The sequence below is a fragment of the Muscardinus avellanarius genome, assembly GCF_963383645.1.
Source record: "Muscardinus avellanarius genome assembly, chromosome: 3".
Lineage (NCBI taxonomy): Eukaryota > Metazoa > Chordata > Mammalia > Rodentia > Gliridae > Muscardinus > Muscardinus avellanarius.
This window is the reverse complement of record NC_137788.1, coordinates 81,575,371-81,592,289: the sequence shown is the minus strand read 5'-3', so window position 1 is coordinate 81,592,289 and position 16,919 is coordinate 81,575,371. Positions and strand designations below refer to the sequence as shown.

Sequence of the window (16,919 nt, the reverse complement as noted above, 5' to 3'; positions counted from 1 at the left end):
TAGTATAATTCAGAGATAGAATTCCCCTGGGTTCAATCCCTAGTACTCACACTGTCCCCCAAAAGAACAGGTTGTCTTTTAAAATCTGCCCCACAGATTAGAATAAATAGGTGAATGGCTTGGTTCATTCTAACTCATAGAGTTCTTCCCAGTTCTTATTCTTTCTAGAAGACCCTCATCCATTTTGCAAACTCATTTTTGTGGACCTCCTGCCTTCAGGAAATAAAGTAACCATCATTTTTCAGAACATAAGAGAATTCCAAAGGGCACATGACCAGAAGAGCGGGAATAAGACTTGGGAGTTTGGAGCTTCCAGAGAGTTCTTTCTCTACCGTGATGTAATTTTTTGAAGCCCTTTGGAGGGCTGGGGCGCCTCCAGGGTCACAGTTGACTACAACTGAATCCTTGACATGACAACAAGTCGAAAGGCAAAGAGAATTAATTTATGTAGGGATCAGCCAGAGTTGCTTCTTACTGGAGTGGAAAATAGAGATAGTATTGAAACCACAGGGAGATCTTACACCTTCAACTGATACTCAAAAAACCAGAGACCTCCGTAGATTTATCCTACCCAAGCCCTCTCTTCCTCGGATGCTAATTTTAACTTTTTACAAGTGACTCAGAGAAGACAGTTCTCTTAAATGAAAGGAAATATCCTATTTCTGTGGCCTGGAATTAATTTTAAATATAAAAATCTGCCAAATGGAGGAACAATTGGTTCTATTTATATGTTTTGCTGAGCATGATGCTGACATAGCTCCCCACCGAGCAGAAGTGCCATCCCCTCAAAGAAAGACCAGGAGTGGGTCAAAACGTTCATTGTTTTAAATGACACGGGGCATAGTTGACTCTGTGCTTTCTCCTTCTCGCCTTCTTTTTTCCCTTTTATACTTTGAAATGTTCCCAAAAAATGTTGTATTCTGTCTTTATTGTGCAGTGTGTCTCACTGTTAGAGGCAGTCAGTGAATAAGGAGCAATGAGTAATCATGGAGGTTCTTTATTTCCTTTTTTTTTTTTTTTTTTTGGTGGTACTGGGGTTCCTGGAAGCCCTTCTACCTCTGGGCTACACTCCCAGACCTATTTTATTATTTTTGGAAATAGGGTCTTTTAAGCCAGCGCGGCTGGCTTCCAACCTGCACAATCCTCCTGTCTCCACCTCCCAAACGCAGGGATTACAAGTGTGCGCCACCGCTCCCGGCTTCTTTATTTCCTAAAGCATCTTAACCTGTGGATTTTTAAGACCCTCATTCAAATAGTAGGGCCTCAGATTGGGACAGTGAGACCACCGATTTAAATATTTTACGAAATTTACAAATCTGATTTTTTTTTTTAACAGTACTGAGGATGAAACCCAGGGACATTCTACCGATGAGCTCTACCCCTAGCCCAACTTTTTTATTCTTTATTTTGAAACAGGGTCTCAGTGAGTTGCAAAGAGCCTCACTAAGTAGCTGAGGCTGTCCGCAAACTGCGGTCCTCCTGTCTCAGCCTCCCAAATGCTGGGATTGCAAGCGTGCGCCACCACAACCGGTTTATGAATCTGATTTTTTTTTTTTTTTTTTTTTTTTTTTTTTTTGGTGGTACTGAGGTTCCTGGAAACCCTTCTACCTCCGGGCTACACTCCCAGACCTATTTTTATACTTTTTTTTGGGAAACAGGGTCTCTTAAGCCAGCATGGCTGGCTTCAAACCTGCGCAATCCTCCTGTCTCCACCTCCCAAGCACGGGGATTACAAGCGTGCGCCACCACGCCCGGCTGAATCTGATTTCTTAAAGTAGTTTGTTGTTCACAATAAATAGCAAACTGAGTATGTTTGGAAACTTCATAATTTCACTATTCCGTGCACCCAAAATATTTGCCAGTAGCAAGACAGTATATTTAATTGGAACCCTTATTACATTCTCAAATTTTATTAGTCAGTGCTCCGCCTTTATGACGGTGCTTATAAAACAAATATAAAATTGCAATGTATGATGCAGACTAACTTTGTGTGTATTGGTTTCACTCTTACAGAGATTTTTCACGGTCTGGACACCCTCACCGTCATGGGCATCGCATTTGCAGCGTTCGTGATCGGCGCGCTCCTGACCGGGGCCCTGTGGTACATCTACTCACATACAGGTGAGTTTGCTGGCTGGAGCTTGGTCGGGACGTGTCCTGGGTGCCTGCCAAGCTGGGCCCTCGGTGTTCTGTCAGATGAATGAATGGATAAATAATGAATGAAAGCAAGAGAAAACTCTTTCGCAGTCTTACCACATGTATGTATTTGGCATAAATTGGGTTTTGTAAAAATATAATTTGCTTTGAGCAGGTGGTAGAAATGAATGTTTGAACCGCTTATGTTGATGACAGTTGTGATTATCAGCTTCTAATCAAGCTATTTGGTCATTAGAGTTGAAAGTAATTTAATGTAGAAAAACTAAAAATATAAATCATGTCTCTGAAGATAAAGACTTCAGAATAGACACATACATGTGCAGAAAATAAAAAGGGAAATCAAGAACTTATTATCACATCTGCCGTGGCGTGGAGCACTGTCCGCCCAGACACTCTAATCAGTGACTTAAGCCAGAATTTCTCAACTTTTTTTTATAGTCTTTTAGCACCTGTGCCTTCTTTGAAAAACACAAAATTCTCGTGTCTTTCTATAGTTATTTAAGTTTTTAAAATTCTTTTTTTTTTTGCTTATTCACTTGTTTTTGGTGCCTTGTCATACATCTTAATGGGATACAAGATGGTGGAGGCACACACGCACACATCACTCTCTTAGCCCTACTCTAATTCCCTCCCCCTCCCTCCCCCTCCCTCCTTCTCATGTTCGGCTTAGTGATTGACTTTGATATGTTTGTGAACGTGCATCATGTACATTAGGGAATTTTTATCTTCCCCCCTCTTATTACTCCAATTAAGGCCTCTTTATTTGCTCATCTGTGGTTTCTCCTTCTTTGTCTAGAGTCCCTCCTATGACCTTTTTCCTCTCTAGCTTCCGGATATTAGAAATAGCATCTGATTTCTTACTTTTTGTGACTGACTAATCTCACTTAACACAAAGAAATTTAAATGGCTAATAAATGTATGAAAAATTGCTCAACATCATTATCAACCAGAGAGATGCAAATCAAAACTACCCTGAGATTTCACCTAACTCCAACTAGAATGGCAATCATTCAGAACACAAACAACAACACATGCTGGCGAGGATGTGGAGAGGTGGAAACTCTAATACATTGTTGGTGGGTTTGCGAATTAGTGTAACCACTTTGAAAAACAGTTGAGAGGATCCTCAGAGGAACGGGAATGAATCTACCATATGACCCAGCAATACCACTTCTGGGTATCTACACAACAGAAGGGAAACCAAACTACCAAACTAATGCATGCGTATCTATGTTCATAGCTGTGCAATTCACCATAGCCAAACTATGGAACCAGCCAAGATGTCCATCAACAGATGAATGGCTTACAAAACTATGGGATATGTACACCATGGAATTTTACTCAGCCAAAAAGAACAAAATTACATCATTTACAGGGAAATGGACAAAACTGGAGAACATTATGTTAAGTGAGATTAGTCACCAAAAGTAGGAAATTGGATGCTCTCCTTAAAATTCATTTTTATGAATTGGAAAGGAATAAAAATGGTGAAACAAAGCACTTCCTTTCTAAGCCACGCTCCTCCAGCCCCCAAATTCTAACGTGCCCCTCCCCTTCCTACCAATCCAAAGGCTGAAACTTACTGCCCTGAACTGGGAACCTGTTTGTTGCCAGGAGATAACATAGGCCCAGCAGAGGAACTCTCTAGTCCACAGGGAAAGAAACCCATGGACTGCCTTCTACTGCTTCTAGGTTTCCCTGAAAACAGAGGAAGGAATCACCTGCATTCTGAGACCTGTCTAGGGAGCTAGTGGGCTCCTTTGGCCCTTGGATACCTGGAGTTTACACTGTGAACCTGGGTCAGTGGCACTAGATTCATCTGTCAGATGCCAGTGGCCAGCCCAGCCTCTGTTTAGAACTTCACTCATTCACCACTGACCACTGAACACTGTGATGTTTTACCTCACCTTGGGTCATTCCACCAGCCCACCATAAAACATGCCTAATTTAGAGGGACAAGAAGCACTGAAGGACATTTTTGGGCACTGTGTCTTAGCTTTCTTAATTGCTAGACAAAAACTAAAACTGTTAGCCAGTGATGTTGGCTAACATTACGATTGTAATCCCAGCATTTGGGAGGCTGAAACAAGAGGATCATGGTTCATGGCCAGCCCCATCTACTTATGGGGCCCTTTGCAACTCAGTGAGACCCTGTTTCAAAATAAAGAATAAAAAATAGGACTGGGGGTGTAGCTTGGAGGTAGAATATCCCTGGGTTTCATCCCCAGTACCACACACACAAAAATAAATAAATAAAACAAATAAATAAACTGTTGAGAAAAAAGTTACACAGAGATCCTCTGTTAGATAAAATTTCACTCTTTTTTTATTAGAATTTTCACTCCAAACACCATATTCACTGACTAAGGTATTTTAGATTATGGTAGAAAGGGAGAAACAAACTCTATTGTGCCCAGCATGGAAAGTTCACCCAATTTCAAGCAGAGCCCTGGCAAAAGTGTAGGAGAATTTAATAGTGGGGCTTTAAGCCCTCAAATTATTGTTCCTAATCAGGAACAGTTGACGAAACCTATTTCGTGTGAGAGAAATAAAATAAGAGTTTAATGATTAAGTACAATGATATCTAATGATTCTAAGTCTTGGATGATATCTATGAATCAGTGTAAGAGTATTACTCCGATGGAAAAGTTTATTAAAAAAAAAACAGGAGGGACAGCGCTTAGCACAATAGTATTTTAGAGTGAATAATTTCATCATAGGAATACTGGCATGTTCAGATCTCAAATTAAGTTCTTTGTAACTTTTTCCAACCTCCCGTGAAGTTCCTGGGCTGTTGGCAGCCTCAACTGTCTTTTGGGAATGAACTTGAAAGTACTCCAAGCTGACTGTGCAGCCCTGCAGATTTCATATGGGTGGGTCACCCACACATGCTTCCATGCGCCTGCTCAGCCACGGACGCCTGCATCATCGCACACCCCAAGACCCTCACAGCTCATCTCGGGCTAGGAAGCCAGATCCAGGCAGAATGTGGGGTAACCAAGTGGCACCCACTACAGGAAGTTGCCTAACTAGAGTTTCTCCCGCTGATCCTAGACTCTTGTCTACAGCCAAGCAACACAACCTGATAAAAAGCAATGTTTAGCTGGGCATGGTGGCCCATGCCTGCAATCCCAGTTCTTGGGAGGTCAAGAAGGGAGAATCATAAGTTTGAGGCCAGCCTTAGCAAATTAGTGAGACCCTCAGCAATTTAATACCCTGTTTCAAAATAATAATAATATAGGGCTGGGTGTGTAGCTCAGAAGTAGAATGCCTTGAATTCAATCCCCAGTACCCCTTCCCCAAAAAAGGCAATGGCTGGTTGTATAGCGTATATTGGGTCTCATTAAACTCACTGTCCTTTCCCCAAAACTAGAGTCTTCAGAGGAGATTTCAAAGTATTGTTCGTATAGAAATAGACTTGTCTATAGATTTTTAAAATCCAGAAATTCAGTTGAGTATAGGGGCACACACCTGTAATCCCAATACTTGGGAGACTGCGATAGGAGGATCTTAGGGTCAAGACCAACCTAACAATTTAGTGAGACTTTCAGCAACTCAATGAGACACTTTTTATTTCCTTTCCTTTTCTTTCCCTCTCTTTCTTTCTTCCTTTTAATTTTTTTATTGGTGCACTGTATTCATACATCATAATGGGATAAAAAACTTGTGTAGACATACATGCACACAGCGCCCAGTTAGTCAGTCTTTCTTTCTTTCTTTCTTTCTTTCTTTCTTTCTTTCTTTCTTTCTTTCTTTCTTTCATGGTACTGGGGATGGAATCCAGGACCATTTTACCTACGAGCTACACCCCAAGCCCTATTTTTTAGTCTTTTTTTAATTTTTTGGTGCTACTGGGGTTCCTCAAAGCCCTTCTGCCTCCAGGCTACTCCCAGACATATATATATATATATATATATATATATATATATATATATATATATATATATATATATATATGTATATATGTATATATTATATACATATATATATTATATACATATATATATATTTTTTTTTTTAAACAGGGTCTCTTAAGCCAGCGAGACTGGCTTCGAACCTGTGCGATCCTCCTGTCTCTGCCTCCCAAGTGCAGGGATTACAAGCATGTGCCACCACGCCCGGCTAGTCTTTTTTTATTTTTTGAAACAAGGTCTCACTGAGTTGTGAAGGGCCTTGCTAAGTAGCTGAGGCTCCTCCAGTTTCCTGGTCTCCGAATGCTGAGATTACAAGCGTGCGCCACCATGCCTAGCTTCAGTTTTAGACCTTTTCTGTTGACCTCCTACTGTAGACAGAGAGGATTTAGCTCTCTTTCACCCCTGTTCCCCCACAGTGCATTCATTCCCTACTTGTCCCCTTATTCACCATCCTCCTAATACTGAAAGTTCGGTTAGATCCATATTTGCCAGTTACATTATTATTGTTACCACGCACCAACTTGTCTGCTCATCTTGCAATGGAAGCCAGTCAGTGGAGAGGCCAGGCAGAGGTAGAGAAAGAACTTTATTATCACAAGCCAGCTGATCAGAAGAGGGCAGGGATTCTCATTCCTCGAGAGCCATCCTGCTGAGCTATCATAGGAATGGTTTATGGAGAAGACAGGAGATTGTGGACCTGGCAGGTGTAGTGTGTGCCTAAATGAAGCACATCTGCTTCCAAGTGCCTGGTCTTACGATGCTCTTCAGTTCTCTAGATCTAGAGAACAAAGATCACTGCTTCCTTGGGCTTTGTTCTTGATCCGTTTGCCCGTAGGCAGGTCCTGAAATACTGCTCAAAGGATAAGGTAGAGGAGATACCCGTCCTGATCCGCTCACTGATCACCAGATCACACTTGTGAATTAAGACATACTCACCTGCTTCCTGTAAAAGACAAGAGTCACCTGGAGTTGAATAGGGATCTAGGTGGAGATCTGTCTTCAGCCTCTGACCCGCTCCCCTCTGAGCTCTGCGTCCGGATATTGCCGGCTTCTGCCCTGTCTTTCACCACCATTCTGGGGGTTCCTTTCACTTTTCTTCTGAGTTGCAGATCTGTCATGAGTCCATGCCACCTCCTTCCTGGTTCAAAGGGTACATAGGAGGCAAATGTTTTCTACACCTTGTGTGTCTGAAAATACCATTTTATAGAAACATTTGGAAGATAATTTGGCAAAATATAGAATATTAGATTATGAGTGAATTTTCTTCTAGAATTTGAAAACATTTATTGTTTTCTAATGTGAGGATTGCTGTTGGGAAGGTTAAGGCCATTCAGTTTCCAGTTCCCTTTGTATGTGGCCTGGTGTGTGTGTGTGTGTGTGTGTGTGTGTGTGTGTGTGTGTGTGTATGTGTGTGTGTGTGTGTGTGTGTTCTGTAAGAAATTCTATAGTAATTTCCCTTGATTTAGGTATATTTTCATACATCTTGCTGGGCATTAATTGAGCTCTTTTAGTCATGCCCTTCAGTGCTAAGATTTCTTGAGTCCTTTTTCAGCCAGGTGTGGTAGCATATGCCTATAATCCAAGTACTTGGGAGGTTGAGACAGGAAAGTTACAGGTTCAAGGCTAGTCTCAGCAACTTAGAGAAGGCCTCAGAAACTTATCTGTTTCAAAGTAAAACATAAAATAGAAAACAAAAGAAAGAAAATAAAACAGGGCCAAGGGTGAATAGCTTGGAGATAGAATGCCCTAGGTTCAATCCCCAGCAACACACATACACACACACACACACACACACACACACACACACACACACACATTCTTTCTTCTCACCAATAGTCTCTTATTCTCTCATTTTAGAAATCATTTTATTTAAAAGTTGAACCTCTTGCCTGTTTCTAGAATTTTACTTTTCTGTTTTTCATCTTTTTTTGCCTTTTTTATTTTCTAGGAGATTTCCTCATATTTATCTTTCATTCGATTAGTTTTTAATACCCTGAACTCTTTAAATTCCAAGAATTTTTTCCTATGAATTTATTTTTTAAAGCCCTGCTCTATGCCCTTTGCAATATCTTATCCACCTGAGAATATGAATCCAGGATTATTTCAGAATGGGGAGGCTCTGAGCTTGCTGGTGGGGATTATGAACACCCTTAGGGTGGCTGCCACAGCCATTCTATTCACGCACCCTCTTGTCAGTGCCTAGTGACCTCCTAGCGGCCTCCTCAGGTCTTTCCTCTGTAGCTCACCAGTTTTCCATGTAACAGGCCTTCCTGTTTCCCACCTGGAAGGTACAGGACCAGCTCTTGGAAGAACTTTTTAATGGCCACTGATTAAAATAAACTAACATGGCAACAAATTGTATTTGGCAAATAGATACCGGAAAGCAAAAGTTTGGACTCCCTGGGCGGGGCCCGGTGCTGGCACTTTTACTGAATGTGAATGAGGAGGAGTCTTGTTTTGTCTCTAGAGGAGATGCTGCATCCCAGTTTAGCTACCATCGGGCTGAAGCCCAGGAGAGCAAACACACGCCCAGGTCACGTATTGCCCCTTTTGGGTGCCTTTTCTCGCCCTCAGCCATGCTGCTGTGGCCATCCCAAAACTATTGGTCTCACCCTCTTCAGAGTGAACTTCCTGTTCTCCTCCTGGATGAGAAAGTACCGGGTGCTAGCCCCAGCAGTGGAGGAGGAGATTAAAGCGACCAGCCCCCTGCCTCAGCCCTGGGTTTGCCCTCTCCCGTTCTCATTCCCAGTGCCACCGTTGGCCTAGGAGGTCCCCCGGGCCCTGTGCCGTGGGTCAGTGGCTCCTCAGCCCCCACTGTTGCTTCAGGGTTCTGCCCTCTTGAGTCTGCTGGCCAGTTATTCACCCGTTTCCTCAGCAGCTTCCAAAACTTTATTATTGTTGTCTGCACTCCCTGTTATCTTCTTTTCATGGGTTTGTGCCTTTTGAAAACCTATTCACTGCCAGGCACTGTGGCACACGCCTGTAATCTGAGTACTTGGTAGACTGAGACAGGAGGCAAGCTCCAGCCAACTTAGCAGGATCCTGTTTCAAAATATTAATTAATTAGTTAATTAATTAATTAAAAGGGCTGGGGTATAGCTTAGAGGTAGAATGTCCCGGGCTCAATTCCTAGTATCAGCCAAAAAAGAAAAGGAAGAAGGAAGAAAGAAGGAGGGAGGACAGAAGGAAGGAAGGAAAAAGAAAACCCACTGACCATCACCCTAGAGAGATGTGGAGAGGGACTGCCCAGTGTATGCAGTAAAACGCTGTCTCTTCTCTAAGTCTTAAATCTTGCCCTTTTTTTTTTTTTTTTTTTTTTTTGTGGACTGGGGATGGAACCTAGCAGTATTGTATCTCTAAGCCCCACCCCAAGCCCTAGTTTTTATTCTTTATTTTGAAACAGGGTCCCACTAAATTGTGGAGGGCCTCACTAAGTAGATAAGGTTGGCCGCAAACCTGTAATCCTCCTGTTTTAGCTTCTCAAGTTTTGGGATTACAAGAGTGCACCACCACACCCAGCTACTTGCCCTTGTTTTTGTTTTGTTTTGTTTTGTTTTGTTTTGTTTTGTGGTACTGGGATAGAACCCAGGAGAATTCTACCTCCAGGCTACATCCAGCCCTGTTTTATTTTTTGTTTAGAAACAGCCTTGCTAGGTTGATGAGTCTCACTACTTGCTGAGGCTGTTCTCAAACCTTGATCCTCTGGTCTCAGCCTTCCGAGTAAAGGGATTAAAGGTGTGCACCACCATGCCCAGCTCCTGGGGGATACACCCCCAGCCCGATTTTTTTATTCTTTATTTTGAAACAGGGGCTCACCGAGTTGTTAAAGACCTCACTAGGTAGTTGAGGCTGGCCATGAACCGGCATCCTCCTGTCTCAGCTTCCCAAATGCTGGGATTACAAGCGTGCGCCACCACGCCCACCTCCTTAAATCAGTTTCTTAAAGGGGGGTCTTTGGGAAATTGCTACCTGCTTCAGCATCTCCTTTTTACATTGGGAAGGACAGGGTCAGAAAACTGATGTGACTACTCAGTTACATGGTTATAAGTCAGGATTGGAATCCTGCTTTCTTGATTCAGAGTCTATTTTTATAAAAGAACGATTGCAAATCATTATGAAAGAATGATTTTGTTTGAGTGAAAGGAGAGCAGGTGCTGCGTTCTTTATAGTGCAGTGGGCTCCTACCCTCTCCAGCAGCAGCTCTCTGGCCCAGGGACTTCCACTGTCTGCCTCAGCCTCGCTTCCCGCTGTGTCTCTGTTCATCAGAGCCAGGCTTGAGACCTGGCTGAAGCATCAGACCTCTAAAAACATTGGAGCCTCCAGAGGTGCTCCTGACTCAAAGGTCTGAGCTGACGTGGTAGACTGTGAGTATGTGTTTGTGTGCATGTGTATCCCTCTCACTATGGAGAACTAGCAAGAAAGTCTCCCCAGGATGAGAACAATGATGTTGTGTGATGAAAGAGAGAGAGAGAGAGAGAGAGAGAGAGAGAGAGAGAGAGAGAGAGAGAAAGAAGAGAAGAGGGAGAGAGAGAGAGCACACGCGCACACACACACACACACAAACACACACACACACACACACACACGGTGTATTCAAGAAGATTGTTGAATCCCAGCCTGAGGGATTGGGACACACAGCCTAATTAAAAACTTCTGCATTTTATTTTTTATTTTGCTCTGTGAAACATAGTGTTCCTTCTACTCTTAGATGTTTTTTTTCCTAGTTACACATCTATGCCGCCTTAAATATCTTACAGTTTTATAACTTTAAACCTCTCTTCAGAGGTTGAGACAGGAGGATCGCGCAGGTTCGAAGCCAGCCTCAGCTACTTAGTGAGGCTCTCAGCAACTTAGTGAGACCCTGTTTCCAAATAAAGTATAAAATAGGTCTGGGAGTATAGCCTGGAGATAGAAAGCCCCTGGGTTCCACCCTCAGTATCACCAAAAAAAAAAAAAAAAAAAAAAAACCAACAACAAAAATAAACCCTCTCTTCAAACACATTTCTTGTTTAAGTATCTCACCCCTAAGAACCTGTGAAGTAGAGATTCGAATTATGCTTATTAAAGGAAAATATGGTCAATATACCTGGCTCAGGTGACTGGCATTTGAACTACCTAGAGTGTCAAGTCCATTGCTGAGGATAGCCCTTCCCTAGGGGTTAGAAGGACACCGCTGGAGGCTGCCTTCTGCCTCCACCCAGCCTTCCTGGTCCCTCTGCCTTCTCCCTTCTCCTCTTATTCTTGTCAGACTTTGATAACATCCTCTATAGGGGTCACAGAAGCAAGTTAGAGTAAAACACAGAGGACCAACGTGCAGATGCAAACAAGTTGGCCATCCTGGGAGAATATAGAAAGAAAGTGGGAGGCAGGGCATTTGGGAAGACCCGAATTCCCACCTGGATCATTATTCTTTTTCCCCAGAACTTGTAACAACATCTAACCCACCCCTCCTGGAGAGTTTTGCCTGCCAAAGAAAGATCTTCATACTTGGAGAGTGGGAAGAACAATTTTTTGGAAATGCTAAAAAGTGATTGAAAACTTCTCTAAACCTTTTCTTATAGGAGTGAGCCTGTGAGTTTATTATAGTTAGGATATCAAGAAAATGACATTAATTGGTACAAAATTGCAACAACACAAAAGCCAAGAGGAAAATAAGGAATATTAAGTCTAAATCACCCCAGGCATTCTACCTCCAAGATACACCCCCAGCCCTATTTTTTATTCTTTATTTTGAAACAGTGTCTCACTGAGTCGGAGAGGTCATTACCAAGTAGCTGAGGCTGTTCGTGAAAAGGAAAGGAATTTTATAAATTTTCTCTATAACTAGCCAATTCTCATAACCAGCAAGTTCTTCTCCATCTCACCTAAATCCCTATTTCTGCCATTTAAACTAATTTCCTCATGTTTTGCCCTCCAGGAAGATAAGATAAAGAACACCTGCCTTCTTCTCTTTGTGGTCATCCTCATGGGCAGTATTTAGCCTCATGTGGGCTAAATAATCTAGATTCCGCTCACTATTTTGTTTTTCAGTACTGGGGATTGAACTCAAGGGTATCCTAAGCTAAATCCCTAGCTTTTTTTTTTTTTTTTTTTTTTTTAGTTTTGAGGTAAGGTCTGGCTAAGTTGCTCACTTTGGCCTTGAATTTACGATCTCCTGCCTCAGCTCCTGACCACTGGGATTATAGGTGTGCACCACCATGTCTGGTTCACCTTTTTTCAAAAACTCTTTTCTGGTTTTCTCATAGACCTTTTCCACATTATTCTCATTTCTCATAGATTGTTTCTTCCCCAGCATCCGTCACTGTGAAAGACTTAGCAAATATGAGTGCAGTTGTAAAGTAGACCTCCAAGAGGTGATAAGAAGCCAGATCTGGACAATATTATGCCAAACTGAAGAAACAGAACAGAGTCTCCTTTAAAAAATACTTGTGTTTTTTTTTTGAGCCGGGCATGGTGGTGCACTCTTATTTGTAATCCCAGCATTTGGGAGGCTGAGACAGGAGGATCGTGGTTGGTGGACAGCCTCAGCTACTTAGCAAGGCCTTCCACAACTTAGCAAGACCCTGTTTCAAAAATTAAAAATTAAAAAATGGGGCTGGGGGTGTAGGTCAGAGGTAGAATGCCCCTAAGTTCCATCCCCAGTACCAGGGGAAAAAAAAAAAAAACCATGTTTTTCTGTTTCTTAGAACATCTCTAGCACCAACTATACTCATCCACAGGCTAACATTTGAGATGGGTGGAAATAATCCTTGGTGCTCTTATCTCCAACACACCCTCCAGAGTGCTCCAGGCACCAAATGCCTCTCCCCAAGTCACTCTCCCTCCTCCCCATTCTCTCTTCTCTCTATGTGCTTTGAGATTCAGGAGCAAAGCACAGAGGATGAACACGTGGTCTCTGGTGATCAAGTTTGATAGGTGCAAGTAAGGAGCCTTCCTTGAACTTCTCACATTTCGTAGCCAGTTCTTCTCTGCTTATCCATAAGGTCCTCCCTACCCACTCCTCCAGAAGGAGCCTGGTAGCATTTGACAACCAAGGGATCTTTTAGAGAAAGTTGGTGCCCCAAGAAGCCAGTGTCGCTGTGATGGCAAACACAAAGCCAAGGGCCCAGCTCAGAAACCCCAGGGCACTGTGGGTCCTGTGTGCAGAAACTTTAGCACAGCAAGCTTTCTTCCTCCGGAGGAGCATCTCTGTAGTATCACTTCCATCTGACAGTAAAAAAAAAAAAAAAAAAAAAAAAAAAACCTTTTTCTTAATTTTGCCAAAAGGAACACATTTTTTGAATCTTGGTTATTTTGAGAGATCTTGTGTTTTGCACGTGAATGTGATAGCCACAGAGGAGGAAGGGGTAGTCTACAAGAAAGGGTTCTAAACATCTCCAAGCAGAAGCACCGAGATTCTCCAATTGAATTAAAGTCTGTTAACTTGACTTGTCTACTTAGGTGAAAGATCCTGCAATCTTGAATGTAGGGGTGTGTGTGTGTGTGTGTGTGTGTGTGTGTGTGTGTGTGTGGTGTTTGTTGTTTTACTTTGAACGGTGTTTTGCATCATTGGGGCAAGCATTTCCAAACCCCTGGAAGTTAAAAGATCTCTTTTTAATGGCCACTGATTAAACTGACATGGCAACAAATTGTATTTGGCAAACAGACACCGGAAAGCAAATGTTCAGGCTTCCTGGGCAGGGCGTGGTGCTGGCACTTGTCCTGAAAGTGGACAATCAAGCGCGTGTTGTGTGCTGGAGGAGAGGATCTTATTTGCTGTCGCTAGAGGAGGTGAGGCCTTCCTTGTGCCATGGGCTTGAGTGAAGAAGTCCAGCAGAGTTTGCAGGGAGGGGGCAGCCACCTCCTGCTCGTTGATGTAGGCTTTGTTTAAATAGGAAGAGATTTTTTTTTTTTTTTTTTTTTGGTGGTACTGGGGGGTGGAACCCAGAGGCTTTCTACCTCTGGGCTATACTCTCAGACCTATTTTATATTTTATTTTTTGAAACAGGGTCTCACTAAGTTGCTGAGAGCCTCACTATGTAGCTGAGGCTGGCTTTGAACCTGCGCGATCCTCCTGTCTCAGCCTCCCAAGCGCGGGGATTACAAGCATGTGCCACCACGCCCGGCTTAGGAAAAGAGATTTTTAAAATATGGTTCATACATAGCCACATCCATCCTTCTAATATTAACATAAGGATCCAGCTGAGTGGGAATCAATATGTGAGTTGGAAGGGAGGAGGTTGAATTCTTAAAGTATGAGTTGGTCTGATCTCTGGTGTGTGTGTGTGTGTGTGTGTGTGTGTGTGTGTGTGTGTTGTATACATCAATATAGTCAAGAGCCAGGGGTATCATTCAGTGGCAGAACACTTGCCTAGCATGCACAAGGTTCTGGGTTCAATACCCAGCACTTGAGAGAGAGACAGAAAGAGACAGAATTCTCTGGAGAAAGTAAATTTTTGGCAGAAAGTTTCTGCCATCAAGGCAAAATTCCCATCCTTATCTTCATATGCACATGGAGGTCAGGGGGCAATGCTGGGGAAGGTCCGAAATGTAGATTTCCAGAAGAAAAGGATGAAAATACAGTGTTCCCCTGCTTCTCAAGAGCATCGGCCCCTTTCCCTTCTTCAATACCTCAATCCCAGAAGCAAAGATTAATTCGAGGAAACACAAGGGCCAGAGATACAAGACACACATAAACACTCTGAGGTTGACACACAAGTGCGTGGAGCTTCATAGAACGCTTGACAGAGAGAGCTGGAACTGAACCCAGGGGCACAAGCCGCTTCCACAATTCCAGAACTGCTCTTTGGGCAGAGGCTTTGGTGGGGCCCCAGAAGGGCTCAAGTTCCTGTGTGTGGAGGGCAGAGCTCTGCTTTGCTCCTGTGTTTTGTTTTAATGAAGCAGAAGGGAGGGTTGCTTATCTCAGCCTGATAGATGTGTATTTCAGCATGACAGGAAAGAGGAGGCTCATTCATAAACAAACCTGGCCCTCGGGGGCTTCCTGCATTGGGTGTGTGTGTAGGGGGGCTGCTTACAAGAAGATTATGAAGTTTATGCTCTGAATTTCCAAAGGAAATGTAGTGTTTTTCACTGGGGAGCCCTGATCACTTTTCCCTACCCAGAGCCTCTTTTTGAGGGCTGCACCGAAGCCAGTTTTGCTGAAAAGAAGACTAACTCTAGGGCTTTTGCACTGTTAAATGCAAACCATGTGTGTGACCCGAGGTCTCCTCCCTCTCCACAGCACTGCACATTTGGCACAAAGAATGGGTTTAGCTGAAATGCAGTGAAGTGTGTAATGAAAAGTGGGAGGCTGCGTGTGTTAGGAGATACTCGCAGTGCACTCAACGAGAACCTCCGCGTGGAAGGGGGTGCTCACTGGCAGCCACTGCAGACCCGTGTGCAAACAGCTAAACCCCTTCCACAGAAGCTTCTCCCAAAACAGCCCCCTCCCTACCCTCATGCCTCAGGTTGTGTGCCGGGCACAGATGGCTCTCTCTGCTGTAGCTGGAGCAGAGGCTTGACTTCCCCAGCCCAGTTCTAAACGAGGGCATTCAGAAAAAGGCCCCCGGGGGCTGTGTGTGTGCTTTGCATGCTTGAAGTCCTGGGTTTGATTCTCAGCACCAAGAAGAAAAAATACTTCCAAACTGCCAAGGTTCTCTTATTACAACATAAAGGTCTCCCTCACCCACCAAATGCTGCAAAATCTTTATGAGAAAAGAATGCACAGTGTTTCCTGCGTCCAGGTGCTGGTCAGTTGGCTCATGCAGTCCACATGTTTGTGGTCTTTTCAAAGGTTGTGGGCTCTGAAATCCAGGGCATTTGTCGTCAACTGTCAGAGGTCTTGGCCAGCTGGAGAGCCCTCCTCTTTCCCCCATGCCTGAGGCCTGAAAAACAGAAAAGCCAGCAGAAAAATCTTTTGGCACAAGGTCTTCCAGCCATCCAAGACCTGGGCTAATTGCTTCTGCCTGTGGTTGAGAAAAAGCACCCAACACAATGGCAAATTTGGGGCAGAGGTGTTCTTTTGCAGGACGCACGTGTGTGACATGCATCTTTCTCTACTTCTTCTCTCTATTAACCACAGGGGAGGCCGCAGGAAGGCAGCAAGTCCCCACCTCCCCGCCGGCCTCTGAAAACAGCAGCGCAGCCCACAGCATCGGCAGCACGCAGAGCACGCCTTGCTCCAGCAGCAGCACGGCATAGCCCACCCAGCCCGCCGCCGCCGCCACTGCCGTTGCCACGCGCGGGCCCATGCCGCTGCTGCGCCCAGACTCCCAGGCTCGGCGTGGGCTCCGTTGTAAAGAGAGAGTGAATTTCAGTGTAACAATCACCTGTTGTATTCACCCCTCACCATAGCCATATAAGCGTGCCCCTGGACTTGTGTAACACACTAGAATTCATGTGCAAAAGCTAAGAGGGTGGCCAGGGCCACCAGCTCCTCCCAGCCCAGGGTGGGGGCTTTCAATGTGAAACACGTGCCAGTTTCTCAGATGCTGCTTGGTCCAGGCGAGGACACCCATAACTTGGGGCCCTGTGTTTTACCCAGATTTCAGGACATGGTAAAAGGATAGCTAGATGGCAGAACCAGGGAGGAGATGTAGCCAAGATTCTTGTACCTCCGAACCAAGATGTAAAACTAAGCTGCACCCCTGGATGTGCGCTGCTGACCTCCTGCAGGGCTGCGGGGCTCCCTGGGTGCTGCCCCGGGAAGGCAGCCTGCCACAGGCCAAGGCAACATTCCTTTCTTGTGCTCTGGGCCAAAGCCAATGCTGATGACCTTGTCAGCTTCCTGTTTCTACCCCCCCCCAAAAAAAACATAAATGTCTTAAAAGGCCAAGTTTGTATTTCTTAAAGTCGTATAGAAATGGAAAA

The 16,919-nt window shown here is 44.0% G+C and overlaps 1 protein-coding gene across 1 annotated transcript in view; it reads left to right on the top strand.

The window, feature by feature from the left end:
- The window catches only part of TGFBR3 (transforming growth factor beta receptor 3), a gene marked incomplete at both ends in the record, with an annotated part of 193,555 nt that extends 177,305 nt beyond the window's left edge, over positions 1-16,250 (top strand). The window contains 2 exons of the mRNA XM_080691467.1: positions 2,014-2,121; positions 16,132-16,250. Coding sequence (XP_080547593.1) covers positions 2,014-2,121; positions 16,132-16,250 — 227 coding nt within the window. The remainder of the gene's footprint in view (positions 1-2,013; positions 2,122-16,131) is intronic.
- Positions 16,251-16,919: the final 669 nt, after the last annotated feature.